At 37.7% G+C, this 12,542-nt stretch overlaps 1 protein-coding gene across 1 annotated transcript in view; it reads left to right on the plus strand.

The window, feature by feature from the left end:
- Positions 1-12,289, plus strand: part of CEP152 (centrosomal protein 152) — a 102,062-nt gene extending 89,773 nt beyond the window's left edge. Inside the window, exons 25-28 of the mRNA XM_052647071.1 lie at positions 245-348; positions 7,983-8,139; positions 8,368-8,471; positions 11,247-12,289. Of these exons, the coding sequence (XP_052503031.1) occupies positions 245-348; positions 7,983-8,139; positions 8,368-8,471; positions 11,247-12,289 (1,408 nt within the window). The remainder of the gene's footprint in view (positions 1-244; positions 349-7,982; positions 8,140-8,367; positions 8,472-11,246) is intronic.
- Positions 12,290-12,542: the final 253 nt, after the last annotated feature.

Genomic DNA, 12,542 nt, shown 5'->3' on the forward strand with positions numbered 1-12,542 from the left:
TAGATATACTTTTATAATGTGCCCTTCAGTAACTACATAGGTTTTCATCATGTGGGTTTATTGTGATATAAGTAACCATAACACTTGTTTGCCTCTCCTAAATACTTAAGAGATCCTCAAATGTGAATTTTTTAGCACACCTTAGCTTGTTTTATTAGAATATATATTTATATATATATATTTAAAAATTATATATACATATTTTTCAAATTACATTTTTCACTTAATCTCTGTATTTTTTTAGGTCACTGTCAGAAGGAGCTATTGAAAATGCCTGCCTGCCGTGCAATGAGGTGGCCTTGGAAGAACTTCGTGGGCAATACATTAAAGCTGTAAAAAAGATTAAGCGTAAGTCTCTAAAGAGATCCCTAAGGTTTTAAGGTGATTTGGGTCTTTTTTTGTAACTAATAGTAGTAATTTGGGGAAATTTTCTGAACTATGTTAATCTGAGATATTACCTGTTTTTAGAAGAGATCATTGATAGCTTTTCTAAATTATGCCATAATAGGTGATTTTACCCAAGTAAATTTGGGGTTTGCCACCAAAATTTTGGAAGTGGCACAAGGATAGAGGTATTTTTATATTGTTAATTATCCTGGGGTTTTTTTTGGTACTAAAATGTATGTGTATATATATTTTAAAGTATAATTGACGTATATCACTATGCTAGTTTCAGGCCTGTAACATAATTGATTCGGTGTTTGTTTATGCTGTGAAGTGATAACCACAACAAGTCTAGTTTCCCCATCACCGTACAAAGTTACAAAATATACAATAGTCCCCTCGTATCTGTGACTTTACTTTCATGGTTTCAGTTATCTGTGGTCTACTGTAGTCCAAAACCATGAAGTGGAAAACTGCATAAATAGTAAGTTTTAAATTGCAGGCCATTTTGAGTAGCATGATGAAATCCCAGCCACCACGCTGTGTCTGCCTCTAGAAGTGAATCACCCCTCTGTCCAGCATATTCTGCCTGTTGGTCACTTAGTACCCACCTTGGTTATTGGACCCACTATCACTATATCGTAGTGGTTGTGTTCATAACCCTTCTTTTACCTAATAAAGGCTGCAAAGTGCAAGAATAGGGATGTTAGCAATTCATATATGCCAAAGAAAAGCTGGAAAGTGCTTCCTTTAAGTAAAAAGGTAAAAGTTCTTGACTTAATAAGGAAAGAAAAAATCATATGCTGAGGTTGCTGAGATCTACAGTAAGGACAGATCTTCTACCCATGAAATGGTGAAGAAAGAAAACAATTCATGATAGTCTTGCTGTCACACCTCACACTGAAAAAGTTAAAGATACAGTGGATGATAAGGGCTTAGTTAAAATGAAAAAGACATTAAATATGCACAATAAGATAGTTAGAGATCACATTTACATAATTTTATTAAATTGTTAAAATTGCTGTCTTACTAATTACTGCTGTTAATCTCTCACTGTGCCTAATTTATAAATTAAATGTTAAGAAGGCAATGTATGTAGCAGAAAAAATGTAGTATATATAGGGTTCAGTACGTGGTTTCAAGCATCCATTAGGGGTCTTGGGATGTACTCCCCAGGGATAGGAGGGGGACTGCTGTAAGGTATTCTTCACCACAGTCGCCTGCGCTGTACTTCCTCACCCTCACGACTTTGTACTTACCGACCCTCTTCCCCATTTTGCCCACTGTTCAACCCTCTCCCCTCTGGCAACCACTAGTCTGTTCTCCATTCATTTGCTTTGTTTTTTAAGATTCCACATATAAATGAAATCATACAGTATTTATCTTTCTCTGCAGTTCACTTAGCATAATGCCCTCAGGATCCACCCAGGTTGTCACAAATGGCAAGACTTTGTTGGTTTTTATGGCTGAGTAGTATCATTGTTTGTATATACCACATCTTCTTTATCCATTCGTCCACTGATGGATGCTTAGGTTGTTTGGATAGCTTGGCTGTTGTGCGTAATGCTGCAGTGAACATTGGCACACATGGATCTTTCTGAATTAGTGTTTTCACTTTCTTTTGATAGATATCCAGAAGTGAAATTGCTGGATTATATAGTAGTACTATTTTTCATTTTTTGAGGAACCTCCATACTTACTGTTTGAGTATGTTTGAGGAACCTCCATAGTGGCTATACCAATCTACATTCCCATCATGAATTTATAGGGTTTCTCTTTTCCTCCACATGCTCACTAACACATCTTGGTCTTTTGATAATAGCCATTCTAACAGCTGTGAGGTGATACCTCATTGTGATTTTGACTTGCATTTCCATGATGATTAGTGATGTTAAGCATGTACTTATTGGGTCATTTCTATGTTTTCTTTGGAAACCGATCTATTCCTCTGCCCATTTTTAAATCAGGTTGTTTTTTTCTTGTTGATACTGAGTTGTGTGAGTTCTTTATATATATTGTGGAAGTTAATTCCTTATTAGATATATAATTTGCAAATATCTTCTCTCATTTATTTAATAGGTTGCCTTTTAATCTTTTTGATGGTTTCCTTTGCTGTGCAGAAGCATTGTAGTTTGATGTAGTCTCATTTATTTTTGCTTATGTTGCCACTGCTTTTGGAGTTGGGTCTAACAAAAAAATCACTGAGACCAGTGTCAATGAGTTTACTGCTAATATTTTCTTCTAGGAGTTTTACGGTTTTCTGTTCTTACAGTCAAGCCCCTAATCCATTTTAAGTTGATTTTGTATATGTTATAAGAAAGTGGCACACTCTGATTCTTTTGCATGTGGCTGTCCAGTTTTCCCGTTACCATTTTTTGAAGAGATTGTCCTTTCCCCATCATATATTCTTGCCTCCTTTGTTGTAAATTAATCAACCGTGTGTGGGTGGGTTTATTTCTGGGCTCCATATTTTGTTCCATTGATCTCTTTGTTTTTATGCCAAAACCACACGGTTTTTATCCTTCATTTTGTTAATGTGTGGTATATTGCACTGATTGACTTGTGAATGTTGAACAGTCCTTGCATACCTGGGATAAATCCCACTTGATCATGGTATATGCTCCTTTTAATGTATGTGTCTGTGTTCAGCAGTGATATTGGCCTCTAACTTTTTTTTTTTTCTTTTGGTGGTGGTCTTGTTTAGTTTGGCACCAGGATAATGCTGGCTTCATAAAATGTGTTTGGGAATATCCCCTTCTCTGTTTTTTTTAACAAGAATTTGAGAAGGGTAAATATTATATCTTCTTTGAATGGTTGGTAGAATTTACTAGTGAAGCCATCTGGGTTTTCGTAGTGAGTCTAGATAAAGGTTTGTCAGTTTTCTTTTTTCAGAGACCCGGATATTAGTTTTCCGGGTCTTTTCTCATTTTTGTTGTTGTTGTTTTTCTTTTAAGTAAATCTTGTTTTTTTCTCTCTCTTCTTTCATTAAAAAATTTTTTTTATTGAAGTATAGTTGATTTACAACATTGTGTTAGCTTTTGGTATACAGCAAAAGGACTCATCTATATATATATAATATATATATTATTTTCCATTATGGTTTATTATAGGATATTGAATATAGTTCCTTCTGATATACAGTAGGACTTTGTTATTTATCTCTTTTTAATATATTAGTCTGTATCTGCTAATCACAAACTCCTAATTTATCCCTACCCCCACCTCCTTTCCCCTTTGGTAGACATAAATTTGTTATCTATGTCTGTGAATCTGTTTCTGGGTAGTTTTTTTGGTGGTACCATGTGGATCTTAGTTCAGTGACCAGGGATCCAATCTATGTCCCCTAAAGAGGAAGTGTGGAGTCCCAACCACTGGACTGCCAGGGAATTCCCTTTTCTGATTTGCAAATAAGTTCATTTGTATCATATCTTAGGTTCCACGTATAAGTGATAGCATATGGTATTTGTCTTTCTCTTTCTTCACTTAGAATGATGATCTCTAGGTTCATCCATGTTGCTGCAAATGGCACTGTTTCATCGTTTTCTACGGCTGAGTAGTATTCCATTGTGTATGTATATGTGTATACCACATCTTCTTTTTCCATTCATCCATCGATGGACATGTAGTTTGCTTCTGTTTCTTGGCTGTTGTAAATAATGCTGCTGTGAATATTGGAGATGCACGTATCTTTTTGAATTCGAGTTTTCACTAGATATATACCCCGAAGTGGTACTGCTAGATTGTATGGTGACTCTAATTTTAGCTTTTTGAGAAACTTCCATTATGTTTTTCATAGTGGCTGTACCAATTTACATTCTCATCAACAATGTAGGAGGGTTTCCTTTTTCCACACCATCTCCAGCTTTTGTTACTTGTAAACTTTTTAATGATGGCCTTTCTCACTGGTGTGATGTGATCCCTCACTGCAGTTTTGATTTACACTTCTCTAATACTTAGAGATGTTGAACTTCTTTGCATGTGCCTGTTGGCCATCTGTATGTCTTCTTTGGAGAAATGTTTATTTAGGTCTTCTGCCCATTTTTTGTCATGGAATTTTTCTATTTTTTAATGTCTCTAATTTATTTTTGTTCTCATTTTATTTTCTTCCTTGTTTCTTCCAATGTTCCTTCCTTCCAATGTTTCTCTATATATTTTCTGTCTAGATGAGCTACCCGTTGATGTAAATGGGGTATTGGATCCCCCTATTATTATTGTATCACTGTTGATTTCTCCTTATAGGTCTGATCATACTGTTTTATATGTCTTGCTGCTCCTATGTTGGGTGAATAAATTTTAACGAATGTTATTTATATCTTCTTGTTGGGTTGATCCCTTTATCATTTTCTAATGTCCATCTTTGTCTTTTATTACAGTCTTTGTTTTAACGTCTATTTTATTTGATATAAGTGTAGCTACTAAGCTACTACAGCTTTCTTTTGCTTTCTATTTGCACGAAATGTTGATCCATCCCTTCGCTTTAGCCTTTATATATCCTTACATCTGAAGTGAGTCTCTTTAACATTTCTTGCACTTCCTGCTTATTTTATGGTTAAGTTCCCTCTGTGTTCATCCATTCTTATTGATGAGCATCTTTATGACTATTAGTTTGAACTCTTTATCAGGTAAGTTACTGACCTCCATTTCATTAAAGTTTTTTTTTTTTTTTTGAGTTTGTCTGGTTCTTTTGTTTGGAACATATTTCTGTTTCTTCATTTTGCTTAACTCTCTATGTGTTTAATTCTATGTATTATGTGAAACAGGAGAGCTACCTCTCCCAATCTTGAAGGGGTGGTCACAGAAAGACTAGGGTGTGTTTAAGGTGCTGTGTCCTGGGGGTTGTAGATTGCCAAGAATGTCTCTCCAGCTGTTTCATTCCTGTGGGGCCCAGAAACACAAGCCTTCTAGTCACCAAGACTGGGTGTCCAAGGGATGTCCCCTATGTGGACTGTGCACACCTGCTGGGTTTTGTGTGTCAGGACAACTAGGGAATGCAGAGGTGGGACAAATGGCTGTAGCACCTCAGAGGAAGAGTGCAAAAATGGTGCCTGTAAGGGCCAGCACTTGAAAGGTAGAAGTTGAGTGTGAAAATGGCTCCTACTAGCACCTCTGATGCTAGGAGAGTTCTAACAGATTCTGCACTTCTGACAGATGCTTTAAGATCATCAAGTGCATCTCCTTCACATAAGGTCTAGGCATGTATCATGCTGTTGTTTTTGCACTGGGTTCCCAGCTTGAGTGAGTCTCTGCATGGGTCCTATAAGAATGGAATCTCAGTGTCCTATAGCACTTTGTGTCTCTTGGATGTAAACCTATGTTTTGGAGGCTCATCTCTCTGGTGTACGTCCCAAGGGTTGGGGCATCTGATGTGGGTTCAAGCCCCTTGCACCTCAGGGAGAAGCTTTGTTTTTGTGCTACACTTCCTGATTGTGAGATGCCATGTCCAAGGTGAAGGTTTTGACGAGACTGTGTGTCTGCCTCTGCTACTCACCTTGATATGTTTGCTTTGCTGTGGGTGACTCTTCTGCTAGTTCTCAGCTCATTTTCAGAGACAGTTGTTCCATATGTGGCTATAGATGTGCTATGTCCATGGGAGGAGGTGAATTCAGGATTTCCTATATCACCATCTTGAACTGCTTTCAGCATTTTTCTTCTTGGACACGAATATTAAACTAAAAATTTCATAATCCTACAACTTAAATCACTAGTCCCCCCAAAAATGCCGTATGAGTTTTAAATGAGTAATTATTTTCTTCCATAAGCTTTTAAAGACCATAGAAAATTAATGTTATTAGGAATTATTCTGCAGTTTCTCATTATTTTCATAATGGATTATGTCATTAATGTAAATTTGTTTATCAAGACCTTTGTGGTACTAGGTGATGTAATATAACCTGCAGAACATTTGCGTGGTTTGTTTTCCTAGTAGAAAACCTCCCAGTCTTTAACTGTAATATCACATAGTATATATGTCTCAGAACAATACCAATGTTTATGTATGAGATATGTATATTTGCCTCCTGAAGCTTGCATTCGTTTTAAACAAAATGAGTGGGAGAGGTCTCAAGTTTCAAATATAATTGGTAGATCGTCAGAATCATGCTGTAGATGCTTTGAAAATGCCACTTAGTATAGAGAATATGCTTCTTTGTTGTTGCTGGTCTAACAGAGTCCATGTTACTAGAAAGAAATTAACTTTATTGTTAATAATTATATTAATTGAAAAGTGAAATTTTAAGCATTCTTTTTCATCTTAATGTGACAACTTATTGTGTATTTATGTGTATTACATTTTAGAAATTGGTTGGATATTTTGTATTGACATGTACTCCATTAAAATTTTTCCCACTTGAAATAATGAAAAATAGTCTTCCACTTAGCATTTTTGCATAGAATGTGTAATTTCCAGGAAGAGCTTACTGATAATGAATGAGATTCCTTTATGAATTAAACTCCTTAATATAATGGGGATGGTGATATTCAACCAGTAAGATATAGCCCTGGATTTAGGACAAAATGTTAATCTTTAGTGGTTCAGTTGAGTTCAGTTCAGTCGCTCAGTCGTGTCTGACTCTTTGCAACTCCATGGACAGCAGCACGCCAGGCTTCCCTGTCCATCACCAACTCCTGGAATTTACTCAAACTCATGTCCATTGAATTGATGAAGCCATCCAACCATCTCATCCTCTGTCATCCCCTTCTCTTCCTGCCTTCAGTCTTTCCCAGCATCAGGGTCTTTTCTAATGAGTCAGTTCTTTGCATCAGGTGGCCAAAGTATTGGAGCTTCAGCATCAGTCCTTCCAATGATATTCAGGACTGATTTCCTTTAGGATGGCTGGTTGGATCTCCTTGCTGTCCAAGGGACTCTCAAGAGTCTTCTCTAATACCACAGTTTAAAAGCATCAATTCTTCGGTGTGGTAGTCCCAATCAAAGCACATTGAGTTAAAAGATAAAAGGAAAACTTGAAAGCTGTGAACTATTTTTAAGTGCAAATTTCAGGAGGCATCGTGAATCTCAAATCTCTCCCTGCAATAGCATTTTGTATACCTCTCATGGATTATAGTATTATATTTAGTTGGATATTCATAAGTGCTATGGAAAGAATTGAGGAAATAATGAAACATGGGTTTTCAGAGCACAAGTAAACAGAAGGCTATGAATCTCTCCAGCTTATATTGCCTCCTTTCTCTCTGTGTCTACTTCTCTCTTCCTTGCTGCCTCACCCTTTCAGTATATTTCTTTTTTCTCTTGTCTTAACTTGACATGTAATTGAAATGCATAAATTTCTGTGCCTCATATTAATGATAATTTCTTGTCTCAGTGTTTAAAAATGTGACAGTTTCCATAGGGGATATCCTATGATTCTCTGACCATATTTGTGTTCTGTCATCTTTCTAAGTGGACTTTTAGATTACTTCTCCTTTTAGTCTACCAAAATGGTGACCGAAATATTCCATTTTAATGATGGTGGAGAGCTATAACATTTAAGCTATATCTCCAGTCACTTCATCTCCCAGAAAATTGGTCTGAAGTCTGCCTCTCTTATTTTGAAAAAACTGCCAATAAACATGCATTTTGTGGGGATTCCCCCCGCCCCCAGGTGATATGCTTCGTTATATTCAGGAGAGTAAGGAAAGAGCTGCAGAAATGGTAAAAGCAGAGGTATTGCGAGAACGTCAAGAAACCGCCCGAAAGATGCGCAAATATTATTTGATTTGCCTCCAGCAGATTTTGCAGGATGATGGGAAGGAGGAAGGGTAAGTTCCGTCTAAACAATGTGTCCTGAGAGTGGTCATTTTGTAAACATTTTCCTTAGCCACAGAATTAACTGTATCTACATGATGAGTAGAGGGTTAAGAGAGGCTTAATGCCTGTGCTTCTCTTAATGGTGGCAGAGCATATAGGAAAACAGAAATCCTGGGGCTAAGGAAACTCATTTTCTTCCTCTAAACTCTGTTAATTTTATATTCTGGAATTCCTCACAGGGCTGAGAAGAAGATCATCAGTGCTGCTAGCAAGCTTGCTATGATGGCAAAATTGCTGGAAACACCTATTTCTAATAGATCCCAGAGCAAAACTACACAGTCAGGTATGTGAAAACTTGAAAGATTTTTCTCTCTTTCTTTTAGATATTTAATGTTTTTAGTAGGAGAGTCGGAACATAAGGAGTGAGAGCTAATTTATCAAATTATATGCATATTTTACTTAAACTGGAAAAACAGTGTAGAGTTTCCAGTTCAAGTAGGCAGACTGAGCTTGCCCGTCAGCTTCATTTTGCTGCTTCTATTCCTAGAAAGGATAGAAAAGATTTTAAGTGACAATATAGAAGGAGAGAAAGAAGAAATTATAACTGAGCTTTTAAAAGTTATAATTGCTAAATCAGAGGCTGTGAGAAATCCCTAAAAGAAGATAGGCGTTTTAAGATTAAAGATGGAAACCTCAGTTCAGAGCTCCCAGAAGACAACAGTTACAAGTGGGAGCAAAATGGAAACTGTTCCACACAGGATGGTAGTATATTCCAAAAGTAGTAAGCCTAGGGGATACCAATGGGGTAATTGGTATTCCAGAGCAACCAAAACCAGGTGGGGGCACCCTCTTTATTTCTGCTTACTTCCCTTTCTGAACCCCAGTATTAAGCTGGGTGAGAGCAACAGAAACAGAGTCTGGGAACAAGGCAGTACTCTAGGTGGCTGCACACACCAAGGAGAAACTGAGAGCTTCTGTGCCCAGAGTATCAGCAATTAGGTCTTTCTACTCTGCGGCTCATTCCTTTCCACTCCACTTCCAACTCCTTTAAACAACTGGCAGATACTGTGCTCAAGACATCTAAAAGATATGCATTCAACTAAGAATTACTATATATTTATAGAAAGCAGCACCATGAAAAAAGAAACCAAACTTAAAACAAGACATAGCAAAAAAAAGCAATCCTCAAAACAGAGTCGCTTTAGCTGTGTCCGACTCTGTGTGACCCCATAGATGGCAGCCCATCAGGCTCCCCCATCCCTGGGACTCTCCAACCCACTGGAGTGGGTTGCCATTTCCTTCTCCAATGCATGAAAGTGAAAAGTGAAAGTGAAGTCGCTCAGTCGTGTCCGACTCTTAGCGACCCCATGGACTGCAGCCCACCAGGTTCCTCTGTCCATGGGATTCTCCAGGCAAGAGGACTACACCTACAGAAATAGAATTAATAGAACAAACAACAGGATGTGAGAATGTTAGAAAAACACAGTATCCTCAGAAATATGTAAGAGGATATTGTAGAGGAAGCTAACAGTATGCTAAAATTTATATTATTTGCAAGAAGAAGATACAGATACTTATAACTCTGGAGCTTGCTGGAAAGATACAAGTTTAAGTATATGTATAAAAATTTAAGGCTAACACATGGGGAAACTAAGCCTATGTACCACAACTGCCGAGCACATACTCTAGAGCCTGTGAGCTGCAACCCCTGAGCCCACGTGCCACAACTATGAAGCCCATGCACTCTAGAGAGTCTGTGTGTCACAACTGCTGAAGCTTGTGTCCTAAGCCTGTGCTCTGCGATGAGAAGCTACTTCAGTGAGAAGTCCTCACACCCCAACTAGAGTGTAGCCCCCACTCACTGCAGCTACAGAAAGCTTGTACACAGCACCGAAGACCCAGCATAGCCAAAAATAAATTTAAAAGAGAAAAGAAAAATAGTTAAGGCTAACTAATAGAGAATTAGAATATATAACTTTCAGAGTAGTAAGGGTAAAACTTGGAAGAAAACGTTTTCAATCTAATAATCTTTAAAGGAAAAATACATCTGGAAAGCATAGGTAAATGGAAAATAATAGTAGATTGAAGCAGCAGTCACACTAAACATGAATTGCTTAAACTCAGTAATAAAAGAGCATAATTTTCAAACAGTTTTAAAAATTCTAGACATATGTTATTTCAGATAAGACCGTCATCAGCAATTCAAATTACAGGGCTAGAGAGTGATACACCAAGCAGTGTAGATTGGTATTAGATAAATTATAGAGTTAAAAACAGTGTTAGGTAAATGAGAGTTAGTATTAAACTGACCAAAGTGAAATGATAAAAGATACTGCTTCCCAAGAAGCTACAAATGAGAAGCTTTCTCAAAGCTCAGTTGAACTTCTGGAAAGCGAGAAGCAAAGATTGTTTGGGAATTCCTGAGTTGAATATTGGTAAACATTCTTCAAATAGAAGTACAAAGATTATTTGTGTAAATTTTGGAATGGTGATGTGAACCTTGGCTATAACGGGGCAATGGCATATAACATGAGAAGTTTTCTGGATTCTGTCTAATGTTCCCAGCAGTTGCAAACCCTTTATATGGATTTTAGGGGCCAAAGTACCCAACTCCGACATATGATGCCTCTGATTCTATGCATTGTGGAGTTCTGCTTCTGATCATATTTAGTGTCTTAGCTAATTAAATCAGAAACTATTTTAGCTTTGAAAGAATGTGTTGTGTCTGTGTCTTGAACTGGGGTGGGCGGGTCCTTCCAGCAGATTTTTTTCTTCAGAAACTCCATACTTTACATCAGAGCAAGTTGGAAATGTTGCAGTTGGCTGTTGAAATGCTGTATCACCTATTGCATAAAATAATAGATCAGCTGGATAATAATAATAGATTCCAATAGCAGAATTACTCAGCTTTATCATATATATATACACACACACACACATATATATATATATGAGAAGATTTTAAAATGTCCAGTATTGATGTCTTTTATTTGAGAATGATTAAAATATATATGCATTGCTTGGAAATATATAAAAACGTGTTTTTGCCCCCTTCTCTTTCAGTGTTAATTTTCTGCTAATTCTGCTTTCCTCTGATTTTGTGTTCCCTTGTACATAGGAGTATTGCCTCTGACTTCAGAGAGGCTGACTGGAGTTGAAAAATCAAAAAGAAATGATGTGAATCAGAATATACTATGTCACACAGAAAGCAAATCAAACAATCTAAAAACGATCCCCAGAAGTATGTGCGACCAAGTTCCTAAGAGGAGGGCTGCCTGTAACCTACAAAGGCGATTAGAGGATGCGGAGCATGGGGATGGAAAGCCCGAGTGTTCCAGAGAGTCCCGTCTGGGCTTTCAGTTCAGGGATAACAGTCATAAACATGTAGACATTTTGCCAAGGAGTGTTTCTCCTGAGTTTGTGCCTTGTGAAGATGAAAGAAGCTTTGGTTTGCACAAGAAGAAAGACCTCCTTGGTGATCCTGGCTCTGAATCACTCCAGCACTCAAACACACACCCCTTCCTTGGAACCTTTGGAAATAAACCTTCATCTCGATATACCCCTGATCTTTCTGAGTCTGAATCCACCCACATTACTTGTCAAAGTCCTAATGAAAGACTTGGTTTAAAAGTATATAAATGTAATCCACTAATGGAAACTGAAAACGCTGCATCTGAGAAAAGTCCGAGTTTGGGTGTTAAGGAAATTCCAGTAAAGGATGGAGTGGACCTGAGTGACTCTGCAGGCTGGCATTCCAACACTGCCACTCCACCCTACAGCAGTCATGAAGTGTCGTTTTTGCATGGTGGGCCGCAAGACACCCTGGATTCGCTCCTTGAATCTGTGAATTTCAAGCAGTTTTCAGCAGCCAGCTGTCTTTCAGACTCAGAGAAAAACAACATGATTCGTCAGCCTACGAAGTGTCAGAGTGGCCATGCTCCAGACCTGTCAGAAGAAACCACGCATTCCCAGCCAGGGAAGAGCAGCGTGACTCTTGGACACTCACCTCATCGTGAAACTGATATATTAAAGTCAGAATTCAAAAACCTGAGCGGTACACTACCACCTGCCGTGTGTTCGCTGCCTTCGAGGAAAGTAATCGCTCCTCTGTCTAGCCAGCAAGATAGTGGCTTCGATAGCCCGTTTGTCAATCTAGACTAATTGTTAGAGTATTTAAGAAGAATCATTAATATATTGACAAGAAAACTGAAGGGAAGACTTGAAACTGAAATATTGGTGGGCCCTGCATATTTTGAGATGTTTTAATAACATCTGACTGTCATATAAGTAAAGTATTCTCATAAAATTACTTGAGGTATTAATGTTGCCTTGATCTTCCAAAGACTTTGGTGGTGTGTGTGTAATCCGCTTCTGTGTGGTGCTTGTATTTGGTAGCTAAACCATCTATTTTTAT

The sequence above is a fragment of the Budorcas taxicolor genome, chromosome 10 (genome assembly GCF_023091745.1).
Source record: "Budorcas taxicolor isolate Tak-1 chromosome 10, Takin1.1, whole genome shotgun sequence".
Classification (NCBI taxonomy): domain Eukaryota; kingdom Metazoa; phylum Chordata; class Mammalia; order Artiodactyla; family Bovidae; genus Budorcas; species Budorcas taxicolor.